The sequence below is a fragment of the Triturus cristatus genome, chromosome 2_1 (genome assembly GCF_964204655.1).
Source record: "Triturus cristatus chromosome 2_1, aTriCri1.1, whole genome shotgun sequence".
Classification (NCBI taxonomy): domain Eukaryota; kingdom Metazoa; phylum Chordata; class Amphibia; order Caudata; family Salamandridae; genus Triturus; species Triturus cristatus.
Genome location: NC_140581.1, coordinates 505724219 through 505739466, shown reverse-complemented (window position 1 = coordinate 505739466; position 15248 = coordinate 505724219). Strand labels below are relative to the sequence as shown.

The window sequence follows — 15248 nt, the reverse complement described above, 5'->3', positions numbered from 1 at the left end:
GGTGTTTCAGCCTACCCGCCCTGGTCCGACTCGGTAGCCAATACCGTTGAGCGGAGGGCGGGCAGACAAGAGCAAGACACGCCCAGTAACTCCGGAACTGTCGAGCGGTTAGCGCTCTAACATCACTCCACACAGGGCTATTTAGCCCCTCGGAGGTCAAAGCGCGCAGCGGTTGCGCGCAGAGGGGCGCCATTGACGGCGCCGAAGACAAGCCAAAGACCTGCCCGTCTGCGCCCGTCCGCGACAGGACGGGGCCAGGGGCTATGGGGCCAAACAACATTGACCACCCATCTTCACCGACTCCAAGGATGACCTATTCAGCACAGGTACTTCATGAGATAGGCGGAAATCAACATCAGTTACAAGAGTGTATGATGGGAAGGTGTCTCCAGTTAGACAGCCCATTTTCTTGCCGCTTTTGTCGAGCTCAGTTTGGCATATTTATTGAGGAGACTTGTCCTAATAAAAGTACCTACTCTGCTAGCGTTAATACGAATGGACGTAAAACCGTTGTCGGAAGAAAAAACCTACTCTGTAATATTAGGTCTCTTCCCAAACATACGTCAGAAGTGTGGGATTTAATTTCTACTAGTGAGCCGGATTTTTGTTTTCTCACAGAAACTTGGCTCAAACCCCATTCTAATCCAGCGATTACGTTAGCAATTCCCTCAGGCTACAAAATAATTAGGCTGGACCGCCCTAGTAAGGTAGGAGGGGGGATAGCCATTGTACATAAACAAGACATTCATTGTACCATCTTGGCTGAATTGAGCTCGCCAGTTATTGAATTATTGGTTTTTAAATTTTATTATTCTCCTAAAAACATTCAGATGGGTGCTTTAGTATATCGCCCCCCAGGACCATGCACTAATTTTTCTAATACGTTAATTGAGGTTCTTGCCCCTCATATTAGCATTGACAGGGACTTTTTAATGGTAGGGGATTTTAACATACACAGTGATCTGAAAGACTGCAAAGAGGCACAGTCTGTGTTAAATGATCTATCTCTACTTGGGCTAACCCAAAGGAACTTTGGGCCAACGCACCGGGCAGGACACACATTAGACCTGATTCTATCCAAATTCCCTGCAGTCACATGTTCTCCTCCCACTCAAGTAAGTTGGACTGACCATTATATTATTGAATTTTATTCTTCCCACCCTAATAACACTCTGCACAGACCAATTTCTCTTCCTTGTCTTCGACGGCAGTGGCACAAAGTTAATAAAGAAGTCTTTACCAGTAACTTTATAGAGCCCTCTGTTACTATGTTAGAAAATGTGGAAAGTGCTCTAAAAAAGCTGGAAACGGCTTCTAGAGCAACCATAGATAAAATAGCCCCCATAAAGAGTTTTAAATCTCGGCCTGCTAATAAACAGGAAATCTGGTTCTCCAAAGACCTTAAAACATTAAAACAAGCAGCCAGGAAGCTGGAGAAAATATGGAGGTCCTCCCATTTGGAGAGTGATAGAAAGCCCTATTGGGACTCATTATCCAGCTATCATAAAGCAATCCGGAGTGCGAGGAAAATTCATATAACATCTCAAATCACGGCAGCAGGGAATTCTCCCAGGGTCCTTTACCAGGTGCTCAGCTCGTTTGTTAAACCTGTAGCATGTGAAAGCACCGAACTTGCGTCTCAACAGCTCTGTAATGGTATATCATCTTTTTTCTCCAATAAAATTGACACTATTTATGAGAAAATTGTGGAATCTAATAATGCCATGGCCACAGACACAGTTTCTGCCTTTCATAACACAGAATTCGATCATGGCATAAACACTCTGGACACCTTTCCCTCCATTACTTATGAGGATTTATCTGTATTGGTCAAACAGATTAAAAGTGGTAGTCCAGACGATATTATTCCAGCCAGATTAATGCCCACTCTATTTGACACACTATGTCCCACGATCATTAAACTCATTAATCTGTCCCTGAGCACAGGATCTGTCCCCAAAGAATGGAAACGTGCACTAGTCAGGCCTATTAGGAAAAATACCACCACTGCTTGGACCGAATTATCCAACCTAAGGCCAATTTCACTGTTACCTTTTCTGGGGAAACTTACAGAAAAGTATGTTAATAGACTCCTTTCCAACTTTATCGAAACTGTGGGCGGCCTTGACCATTCTCAATCTGGTTTCAGGCCAAAACACAGTACAGAGTCTACATTACTGTCTGTTATGGACGACCTGCACATGCTCCAAGATAAAGGCTATTCTGTGATCTTAGTCTTATTAGATCTATCAGCAGCGTTCAACACCGTGTCTCATAACATTCTTATTGACCGGTTGTCGAACGTGGGGGTTAAGAACAAAGCCCTGGCATGGCTGAGAAGTTTCCTTTCTGATCGCACCCAGACTGTCACCATGGGTACGTATCGCTCAGCAGAGGTAAAAGTCTTGAAAGGGGTACCACAGGGCTCTTGTCTAAGCCCAACGCTTTTCAACATCTACGTGGCTCCCCTGGCAAGAGTGATGCGTAAATTTGGCTTCATCCCGTGTCATATGCTGACGACACGCAGCTCCTCTTCCCTTTTAAGACTCTTACCTCGGAATTGAGGAGCTCTTTTTCTGCAGGCATGGAAGCTGTAGCAAGTTGGATGTCCACCAACTACTTACAGTGTAACGTTAGTAAAATGGAGGTCATGCTGTTCGGTGAAGCGAAAATACTCTGGACTCCAGACTGGTGGCCTCCTGGTCTAGGCGTAGCACCTGAGCCCAAACAGATCGTTAAAAACTTGGGGATCCGCCTTGACCAGGATTTGTCACTAAAACAACATACGAATTATGTCGCAGGCGTATGTTTTCATACTATTAGCCTGCTACGTAAAGTCTTTCCATTGCTGCCTGACCAATTCAGGAAGACGCTGGTGCAGGCCCTTGTTATGAGTCGGATCGACTACTGCAACGGTCTCCTGCTCTCTGCAAATGATGGAGTATTGAATAGACTTCAGGTAATACAAAATACTGCGGCTCGTCTTGTTCTTAATGCCCCTTTAAAAACAGCATCAAAGCCACTTTTAGAAGAACTCCACTGGCTCTCTATCCGCCAAAGGATAAAATTTAAAACTTGCTGCCTAATACACAAGAGCCTAAATAGACAAGGTCCACTATATCTGGAAAAGAAATTTATTCCATATATTCCATCCAGAATGCTCAGATCCAGCAATGGGCATTTACTGGTAGTGCCGCGTGCCAAGAAGGCCAGGCACGGAAGTAAGGCACTATCAGTGTTGGGACCTAAATTGTGGAATTGTCTCCCTGTAGCTATTCGTTCCTGCTCCGAACACTTGATGTTTAGGAAACAACTTAAAACCTTGTTGTTCACAAATGCGATCTAGTGACTTCCGCATTTTCCACTCTTGATAAAGGACTATCCTGTCAGAAGCGCAGAGATACTCCAGCTGGAGTCGATTCTAGCGCTATAAAAACCTGCAAATAAATAAATAAATAAATGTATCTACGGCAACACTCTCTCAGTATCTCAATTGGAAACAATCCCTCTAACTACATGTGAATATCTTAGCATCAAAGTCGCTTGCAACAATAAATCCATTTGAAATATTCACGCCTTCTATCACCCTCCGGCCGATAACTCACTGTTCATCGAACAAATCATGGAAATCATTACAATGAATGATAATCTTCAAGGGCCCCAGATCTTCCTGGGAGACTTCAACCTACACTGGAAAGATCTGAATGACCAGTCAGTGAATAGTCTAAAAGCCTTCCTTTTAAACCATGAGTTGTCCTAAATTTGTGACAGGCCAGCTCACAACAAGGGTGAGATTTTGGACCTTATAATCTCAAAGACGGACAACATCTCCTTGGAGTCCGTTAGCCTCTGTGACTGGACAGACCATTATTGCATCACCTTCCTCATCAATTCAAGGATGACCCTGATGCAAGGGCAACCGAAGAAAATAAAACATTGGAAAAGAATCTTCGTAATATAAACCACAATGAACGAACTACCCTTTGCAATAATACCTTGATTCCACAGACCAAGATGGATCATGTCAAGGACCTCACAGATTTCTATAATACTTCCATATTGGAAGTCATGGACTGTCGCTCCAACAAAAAACCATATGCAATAAAAAATCAAAGCCCTGGTTCAACGACAACCTGAACACCGAAACACACAACATACGTATAGCACAAAGAGCCTGGAGACATTCCCCATCCTTGGAAATTCTAAAACGCTTAAGATCAACCAGGAACACATACAACAGAAGAATAAGACACATTAAAGCTAATTTCTTCAGAGCAAAGCTTGACCAAGCCAGAAATAGGCCCAAAAAACTATTCGAAATAGTCAAGCAGCAATCACGTCAAGCATCAAACCCCTTAGACCCTGAATCCAGCTCCCTTCCAAACTGTGAAGAACTGGCCACCTTCTTCATGGAAAAACTACAAAGATAGAGAATGAACTACAACTTGCAAATGAACTGCTATCCGCTGCCTCATCCAGCTTCTCTTACTCCTCCCAGTACACTGAAGGAGGCGATCCATCCAGGCACCCCTCCAAAAACAATGCCACCTGGGACACCTTCTCAAAAATCAGCGAAAGAGACATCCACAACATTCTTTCGTCACTAAACCCATCTAAGCACTTTGCCGACCCTCTACCCCAGGCTATATTCAAAGAGATCAAAACATGCATTCTCCCCCTATGGACTAAGATTGTAAATGCCCAACTACGTCAAGGTTTTATCCCTGATTGCCTAAAAGCAGGACAAGTAACCCCCACTTTTAAAAAGAAAACAAAGCAGACTGCTGATCCTAATAACTTCAGACCCATCTCCACATCCCTACTCTTGCAAAGCTCTTAAAAGAATGTGTCCAGATCCAACTCTGTGATCACATAGACAACTATCAACTCCTTGACCGACACCAATCAGGTTTCTGTCAAGGTCACAGCACTGAATCTGCACTTACTCATGTCGTGGATGACATACTAAAAATGCTGAATCGAAATGAATCATGCCTTCTGATACTGCTTGACCTATCGGCCGCCTTTGACACGGTCAAACATGATGGTCTACTAAAACTACTGGAACAAAGGATGAATCTATCAGGGGTTGTATTGCAATGGTTTTCCTCATTCCTCCTAAACAGATCCCAGAGAGTCAAAATGAATCAATCTCTGTCTAAGCCCCATGCGATCAGTCTGGGTGTTCCACAGGGATCTTCTCTCTGCCCCATTCTTTTCAATGTATCCCTGAAACCATTAGCAAATCACTTAAAATCTGCTAACATCCATTATCATATGTATGCTGATGACACTCAGATGTATCTCAAAATCGCCTCCCCAGAGGACATTATATCTCTCAATCTCATCCTGCAAAGCACACGTTTCTGGCTCACGGATAATCATCAAAACCGAATTCCTTCTCATCTCACCGTCGAATAACACCTCTAAGATTGAGCCTTGGCTGAAACATCTTTCAGCCCTTATCTGCTCCCCTCACATCAGAGCTTCTGCTAGATCATTGGGTATTACACTAGACAAACATCTGAATATGTAGGAACACATTCATGCTAGCACCAAAGGAGCGAATTACCAACTGAGCATTCTGCAGAAACTTAAACCCTACCTTCCACATGAAGACCTAAAACAAGCGGTCCAAGCTCTTGTATTGCCCAGACTGGACTATGGTAGTGCTACATTATGTGGCTTACCTCGATACAAGTTGGCCCCTCTAAGAGCCTCCCTCAGTGCGGTAGCCAGACTTGTCTCTGGAACAAAAAGAAATACACACATCTCCCCGGGCCTAAAATCCCTGAACAAGCTACCACATCAAGCAAGAAGCCAATTAAAAATTGTATGCCTGACACGTAAAGTGCTACATTTCAATAACCCCAGATATCTGTCTCAAAAGCTAGAAAAATCAGGGGGCTGCAGACCCTCGCGAAGTTGGCACATCCTGCTTCTAAAACCCCAACAAGAAGCAAAGAACACAAACTAGAACAACTCTATAGCCAGTTCAATTAAATAGAAACAAAATCTACAGGAAAACCTAAAAATAAAAATTGGTTTTCATGACAAATTCATGTGAATGCATCTCCATTTCAGATGAGCATAGCTGGACATTTAAGGTTAAGGATGAACTCGTCCATAAAACAAGCTGTTTGATGATGGAACCAGAAACTTTATATGAAAACCTCTGCTCCACTGAATCACTAAAAACCCTTTTTCCCCACAAACTCATTTCAAATCCACAGCCACTGAGCAATTGGTTTGAGTCGCAAGGAAAGCATTAGAAGATAGAGCTAAAGGGTTGGAGGAATGTGTTTTTTATTTGCGTGGGACCTTCTACTGTATTTGAACATAAGGATCGAGCCAGTAATGCATCTTGGCTTGATATTGAGCAATAACGTAGTGTACCAACTATTGTTGCATGACACATTGAAGGCATAACACAGGGACAGTGCATTAGGAACTAAGAACATTCAGTTCTGAAAAACATTACAGTGCAATTCCATCCTAGGTTTCCACTATTTCTAATAATACAACTACTTTATTAAAGCCATCCTTCAAGACATCTCCAAAACCAAGAAAGTGGAAAGTCTAGGAGTAATAATAAGCTGAAACTTATGCTTTCAGCAACATATGAACTCCTTGATATCTTCTGGAAATGTTACCTTGAAATGCCCCGGGATCACAAGCAACTTCCTGCCTGAGTCAGATCTCCGTTGCATCATACAAATATTCATTTTATCTAACTACCCCATATAGAAACACTGCACTTCACTCGTAATTTGGCAACTCTTTTTTTTGTATTACTAATCAGGAGACCACGTTAAGCATATTTCTAAGTGTGTGCACTAGTTCCCTTTACAGGAATGTAGCCATTTTAAATTACAGATTCTATTCCACATAATCATTTCTCAATACTGAAATTCCCCTATAATTTCCTTTTAACTAAGAATTCTCTACTCATTAAATATACTTTTGATCAACCCTACCCCTTTCATTGCTAAAGAGATATAGATTTGCAGACTGTCCCTCAACAGAGGAGTAGTCCAGACTTACTTCCTTCACAGAAAACCTTAAAACAAGATATTCAATCACTTTTGAGACTCAGGTAATATGTTGCTAGTGAAAATCTCCAAAAATATTTAAATTAAATTATCTACTGGCGGTCGCCAGTATGTAGTTATAGTTAGGACCTATTTTCCATAGGAAATCCGCAACATTCTATTCCCAGTAACTTTGGTGCCGGTTGACAAATCTTAGCAACATTTTAAAAACTTTTGGCCAGCTCTGGTCCGCTCCTATCCTGAAAATCTCGGGGTGATTCGTCAAGCGGGGGCCGAGAAAAAAGGGGAGCCCCAAAACGTGTTTTCCCCATGCAATTTTCCATAGGAACCTTTAGTCGCAGCTACAGCCCGAACTGCTGAACGGAATTACACCAAATTTGGCAAAAAGGTAGCCCTTGGTTCAGAGTCGTGCCTTTTGGTTTAATGGTGTAAATCCGTTCAGTAGTTCCTGAGAAAATCAAAAGTAAAATCACATATATATCTATGGGCGCGGTGGATCCGCGCACCCTGTGCGCACCCTGCGCGCACCCTCCCGATCACGAGCTGCATGTTAATTGGCTGTCAACTTGCTGTCAACACTCCAAACCAGGAAGTGTTGGCAGCCATTTTGTGCCTCGGTAGAACCGAGGCACAAGAAATCCTTGAAAAAAGTGCGCAAAACGCAAAAAGGGAGCAGGGTAGAAACACCCTGACCCCCTAGGCCTGCTTAGGGGGTCCCACAAGGACCCCCTGGGCCCCAATTTTTTTAATTGTTGGCTCCGGAGACCACCACCTCCCAGGGCTTTATAACATTATGTACGGGGGGCTCACAGCCCCCCCCAGCCCCGGGGACCACCACCGCCCGGGGCTTCAAAATTCATGGGTGGGGGGCTCATATGCCCCCCCAAGTCCCAGGGACTGCCACCCCCAGGGCTTCTTTAGAATATATGCAGGGGGCTCACAGCCCCCCCCACAGCCCGGGGATCGCCACCCCCCGGGGCTTTTCACGCGCAAGAGCCCGAGCGTCGCGTAAAGTAATACGTAGGTGTTGCGTATGGGCCGAGAGTCGCGTACCGGTTGTATAGCGATCGCGCACGAAAATACGCACCCGTCGCACATCCTATGCGGATCCTACACAACAATCCTAAAATGGAGTCTAGGTTCCGCGCAGTGATCGAGAAAGGTACGCTTTGGGTGCGCGACTCCCCAAAAAAAAATTGGGAAAAAAAAAACCAATAAAGAAAATAATATAAATATATTTAAAAAAATATATAAAACAAAAAAAACATTAGTTTCAATATTAAATTTTTTTTTTTTTTCCATTTATATTAAAAATATATAATGTAATTTAAAAAATAAAATATGTAAAAATAAAGTTACAAAAATGTAGAAAATCAGTATCAAAAAAATAAATATAACTATTATTACATTTAAAAATTGTCATTTAAGAAATCTTTGAAATTCACTGAAAAAACCATAGGTTTCAGACATGTTATAGTTAGGAATTAGCGTTTAAAAAACCTTAGAAATTCACTGAAAAAAACATAGGTTTGAGGGGTGTTATAGTTAGTTGGACATTTCACTCGTACAAAACCATTGAAATTCCTTCGTTATAGTTAGTTCTACTAACTATAACTCGCGCGCCCGCAATCCACTGCTGATGATGTCACATATTACATCATTCATGACATGGTCAGTGACATCACTGATGACATCTCAAATGACATCACTGATGACATCACTGATGACATCATCCATGTGACAATCTGATACACCTCATCATACACTAGTATAACCTTTCATCACTCATTATAAAATATGGAGTACCATATTTGAAACCATTGACACACCAATATAAGTTTCTAAAAACCCACTCAGTGATTCCTAGATCTACACACACACATCTAAACCCTTACCTATAGATTCACATATACATGCTGACAAAGATCAATAGAACACTATCATATATACTTATACACCTACATCAACATTACACACCAGCATACATCCTATTCACGTATGCAGTCGTCCTATTCACTTATGCAAACAATTGATCATACTTACATTTACTCAGCTACACACTTATACAAACACCACTTCATTTGTTCATATAGATAGTAACTCATACTTAGTGTGTTATAAAATCACTATTACAAGTATACAGTTATCCATACAGTCACTCATAGAATCACTGCGTCTTATGTATACTTATTTATATACAACAACTGTCACATACACTGCCTTTTATATTTCTACTTTGTTGGACATGTATCATTGAGAAATATATTTACTCATCACTACACCCATAAAGACATTCACTCACCCAAACAACTGTTTCCACATGCAGTCTTAACCTCATATACCTACTAAATCAACTATTTACACATCTTTGGACAGTCACACACCTCACACCCAACCACACACACATTCACTCTCCCATAAAAATACTCACTTAACTAATCAATAACTGATATAGACTTTCACATAGCTAGTAACCAACTTATGCAGTAGTTTACACAACAAGAGACAGAGTGATACAGATATTCACACAGTTTAATCACTATCCCATATATTTGGTGAGACACTTTAAATTAGTCACTTAAACAATCACACTGCTAGTAAATCCTCCATCCAGACACTTATACTTCCACTCATTCTTCAATGCAGATTGCTATATATATATGATACATATTTAAATATCGAACCAAACCACATTCACTTGATGATGTCATCAGTGATGTCACTGACCATGTCATGAATGATGTAATATGTGACATCATCAGCAGTGGATTGCGGGCGCGCGAGTTATAGTTAGTAGAACTAACTATAACAAAGGAATTTCAATGGTTTTGTACGAGTGAAATGTCCAGCTAACTATAACACCCCTTAAACCTATGTTTTTTTCAGTGAATAAATACAAATATTAGACTTTTAAAGATATATGAAAGCTCACTCTATCTATAAAGCATGTCTAGATATTCCCTTTGCCATTTAGACTTACAATATTGTACTCAGCACAATCTGGGGTACAAGAGTTGATTCTGGCTCAGCACAAATCTGACAGGGGTATGAAAGTAAGCAAGAATTTTGCAATGGGTGTCCCCATACACCAGACGGACCATTGTGCACAAAAATCCCAAGTGAAGCATCTAGCATAAACTGAAGTGTAAGCAGATACCATCTTCCATGATCCGCTTCCAGTTGTTCAGGCGTCTCCTCTCTTTTCTACAAATTAGGTCCACCTCACTCATCCTAAGAGTCTGGTCATTCCTTCGCTTCAACTGCTGCTCAAACGCAATTCTGAAAGCATCTGCCATGATAAAGGCTTCTTCTTTACTCTTCTTCTCCAGCTCAAACTATTATGTTGGATTAAAAACAAGATTGCACAAATTAAAATGACAATAATATTGAAAACTTAATTTAAGTGACCAATTATACAAATATATTTGGAACTGATATATACTTGTCTGGCACATACATTTAAGAGGCATCTCACAGGCATGTAGAGGATGTGGAAAATTCATGTCTGATTTAACAATCAAGTCTAGCCAACACAGGTGCAGGTGGTTCTGAAGGTGATGAAAATGTGTTGAAAATAACTGATAGTGGCATACAATTGTGAATATAAAACGTTAGCAGTATTTATTGGAATGATAAAAACGTATATATGTATGAATTTTTTCCACTCTGAGGCTGATGTGGCAGGATTGTTGTTTCCCTGAATGTTGTCAAACTGAACTGCAAGGAAACAGCAGAACAGGAGAAGGTACTAGCCAGGAACTTGAAGCCAACACCCACGTTTTGCCTTGAAGGATTTTAAAAGCCTTGCCAGTCAGCAGGAAGTTAGGGGATTGGCTGATAGAAAGTAGATAGAACTCAACAATTTAACTATAACTATGCCTGTTTTGTTTAGTGAGAGATATCATAGAGGGATCAAAATGAATCTCTCTTGGAAATGACAAGTGGATGTGATTGCTCTGAGCCTCTTGTTTAATGTTGAAAGACTTTAAAAAGTTTGGTGCCTTGTGGAATGATCAGTATTCATGACCCATCTTAATCAGGTAACCAGGAGGTAAATAAGACAAACTCATAACAGTGGAATAATTCATAGTAGGCCATGTTCATCATGGCTTTACCCTAGGTAGGCAACCTCCTCAAGTAAGCTTATATGTAGATTGGAAAACACCATATGGAGATATGTTAGCAATCTGCAATGAACAGAACTATCCAAAGCTCAAACACATCCCTTACTATTTTTATTTTATTCCAACACACAGGTCTTTGGCGAATCAAAAGCGTTTGTTATTTCATGCAGTAAATTTGCACTCTCTTGCTTTTTTTACAGACATACATTTCTTTAGGTTGTATTTAGAGACAAATGTGCATGGAGGGAAAAGGTACCAATTCTGAGTTTTGGGAAATTATGTGTATTATAACTGATCCTGCACATTATACCTTATTCCGAACTTTGGGACGTGGGAGGAGGTGATTATACCACCAGGGGAAAGAATGCAACGTGTGGTATTGTTATTTGCCCCAGCTGGTTTTCCCTCACAGAATTCATCCAAGCCTCAGAATGAGGTACTGAGAAAGGCCAAGGATGATTAGGGGGCATATGTATCAAACGATTTTGTATTCGCAAACGCTGCAAATCGCAAAAAAACAGCGTTTGCGAATACAAAATCGCAAAATGAGATGTATGAGGCATTTCAGCATCGCAATCTTAAGGAATCGCGTAAGCATTTAAGAAATCGCAAATTACGATTCCTTAAATGCTATGTAACACGCACCCAAGTTGTGCGATTTCTCCTTAAGAAATCGCAAATTACCACCAACTTCAAGTTGGTGGTAATTTGCGATTTCTTTGAAAAATTCACTTTTTGGCATTTTTCAAAGTGCCATGTGGCGCACATACATGCCCTTAGGGCATGTATGTGCGCCATATGCGCACACATGCAAATTTAAGGGGTGCATCAGGCTGTCATCATGACACCCTTGCACCTTTGAAATTATTCTCAATTTGCGATTAGCTAATTGCGATTCGCAATTTGAGAAAGACTTCCCATTAATTGCTATGGGCCTCCTGGCCCATAGGAATGAATGGGAAGGTATTCCTTAATTGCGATTTCGCAATTTGCTAATCGCAATTAAGGAATTTTAAGAAATCGCAAAATTTGTGCGAATTTTTAGTTACATCCCGTTTTGCAATTCTCAAATAGCGATTCTCAAAAAATCGCTGTTTGAGAATCGCAAAAGGAGATTTTGATACATATGCCCCTAAGTGCCTCTCAAAATAACTGAAAACCAAACGAAACAACAAATCCACAAATGGTATATACCTGAATTGAAAAAGAAAATAAAACACATAGAGAGTTGATAGCACAAAAGGGCACGCCACAGTTACTTTCTAAAAACATTTTCATTCAATAAAACTACAAAACAATATAGACCAACCATCCTGATGGTTTACCACCTGAATAACAAAGCTAGAAAAAATTTCAAGCCAAATTATTTCCATAATGAGAGATAATTAAATAAATGTTGGGATTAACAAACAATTCATTGCTTTCCTACAACCCTGTGTTATATTGTATTGTGGTTTTGTATTCAAGATAGCGACAAACATGAAGGAGAGGAGAACTATTATATTCACAGATGAAGCTAAGTCAACCTAAAACAAATTAGAACATAAGCAAGATGAAGTAGCAGAAACTATAAAGGCTCAGTGATCAGTGGCTACATTTAATCTTCAGTCTATGGCACACAAGACATTATAACAATATGGGACAAAAGGAACCAAGTACATGTTCCTAAAAGACCGACTGGAAACACTACTGGTGTATTTATCACAGTTTTAGAATCCCCCTTGAACAAGCTTTAGTCCTGCACAGTCTGATGCCGTCTTGATTCACCACTCTAATGACAAAGACATAATTATCTCAATCTAGTCCAGAGAGTAATCATCACATTTCAATCAGACTTTCCTTGTTTTCGGTGTTGTAAAAGGTATAGACTGCTCATCTAAGACATTGTGCATAATCCAGTGAGCTGGGTGACTGACAAATGTGAATAATGCCAAAAGGCGAAAATAAATGGCCTTGATGGTTTTAGAAATTGACCACTTAGCAAAGTCATCACACATAAGATGTAAGGAATTCATTGTCTCCCTCACTCCTGAAAGCCACCATGACACCAAAGATGTTGAGGCCACACTATGGAGCCAAGCTAAAACCAGATACCTAGACTAAGGCAAGTCGGAAGGGGGCAGTGAAATCAGAGTCCCTCAGCATTCAGGCATTTGGAGTAGATCCCAACACTAGTGACAGCACAATGCCCGGGAGAAGGAACTTGCAATGAGGTGAAAGGGGACAGTCTCTACTTCAGAAGAGACTGCATCCTCCACACAGTGATGAAAGAGTGCAAAGAGACAGCACGGCATATTTGGAGCCTAAGGGTACAGAGGGGATGCTTCCTACTTGGTGAGTGTTTTTGGGTATTAAAGTATGAGAGCCTGCACAAGATAGCTCCTGGGAGGTGCAATTATGTCTCCACGTACACAAAATGAAAGCCTGAGAGTTAATAGACTTCTTTACATAAAAAACCCTCTTCTTTCAGATGACTTAATGGGGAGAATATAGGGGACTTAATGCGTTTGACCGGAGGCTGACAGAGAGCATAATTTTAATGATCTCAATGTTGAAAGACTAACAAAGCTCTAGTCAATGTATAGACTATGAAATCTCATCCTTGAAAAGTAATAGAGGAAATCTAAGCACTTTTGGATAAGAATAAGCAGGTAGTAGGCTGCTCAGACAAGCATATCACTATCTTAGTACCTGAGAAGAAGCGCATGAAAGAGGACTTTGAGAGTAGGAAATGGTCTGAACAAGGAATTATGGCCTCTCTAATTCATAAGGAGACAACATTTGATTTTGCTGCTTAAGAATCCTGGCCTGCTATAATAAATAATGAAGATGGTAAACACACTATACAGAGTTTCATGCAGAAGAAGGTGCAGGGGATAGACTCTGTGCAATTTCCTGTCCTAAAGTTTATCAGCTTTCAAAAAGAGGGTCTCTGAAAGGGAATGAACACAACTTACTAACCACTCACTTTGTAATTCAGGCCGCAGTACAGACTCTGTCCAAGAACTATTTGTGACCTTCAGATACAGAGGTACCTCTCTAGTGGTAATCTTGATTGACCAATACGCATTCTAACTTAACACTAAGGGCCTTATTATGAGTTTGGCGGTCCAACCACTAAAAGACCACGTCCGCCAGTATCTCACTGTGCTGCTGGTTTTTTGACCGCCATATTACTAGTTCACCATGGGGCCCGTGGTGTGGCTGCGGCAGTTTTGAGGGTGGGCAATGTATTTCCATATCTGTCGATGCCTGTGTGTACGTTTCGACTGCATATGTCTTGAATGCACACATATGCAGCATACATATGGAAAAATACCACCTTCCTATTCCTATAGAGCGCTTACATGTGTATAGCTGCAGACAAAGTCGTATTCCTCGGGGTGAAGATGCTCCTGTGTACTAGAGACCTGGAGAAAGGGATCCAAGTTGAAATCTGCTGGGAAGAACTGAAAAGGGGTGAGCATGCACCTCAAATCATTTGTGTCCGCCGACCTTCAGGCAGCAGTCTGACCTCCGCAGTCAGCTCGTCAGAAAAGCAACTCGTAATACAGGCAGCAGCGTTGAGCCTCTGTACCTCCCTATGGAGGCTGGCTTTCCCCGACCGAAGTCCTGGTGGTCAGTGGTGTGCAGGTAGCGCTGGCGGTCCAGCCGCGGTCTCTGCACAGGCAACACTCCTGACTCGTAACACGGCAGTCGTACCTACCGAGCTCACCTCGGTCCACAGACCGCCAATCTCGTTATAAGGCCCTAATTCATTATGGTAAGCTATCCTTGCCTCTTCTTTCTAAATAATCCTAAAGACAACCACTGTCTTACTGGCTGCAATGTTTTGAGCTCGACGTTGAACAGATGATTTGTAAGCCAAGAATCCAATCCATAAATGATCTAAAGGATTATTGACACCACGCACGTGGGGGTATAGCGCCCATTTAGCATTGTTGGACATACGGTTTATGAACTATCTAGTCGCTCTATGACTTCTACAGCTACCCTTCACTTATTTATATTCAACAATATGTGCTTGTGCACACCTATCATATGATAGCACAAATGAAATTAAATGGAATAT

The 15248-nt window shown here is 41.3% G+C and overlaps 1 protein-coding gene across 2 annotated transcripts in view; it reads right to left on the bottom strand.

The window, feature by feature from the left end:
* The window catches only part of CCDC125 (coiled-coil domain containing 125), a 413732-nt gene that overhangs the window by 33982 nt on the left and 364502 nt on the right, over nt 1-15248 (bottom strand). For both annotated transcript variants that reach the window (XM_085632389.1, XM_085632387.1), the window contains exon 10: nt 10210-10387. In XM_085632389.1, the coding sequence (XP_085488515.1) occupies nt 10210-10387 (178 nt within the window). The remainder of the gene's footprint in view (nt 1-10209; nt 10388-15248) is intronic.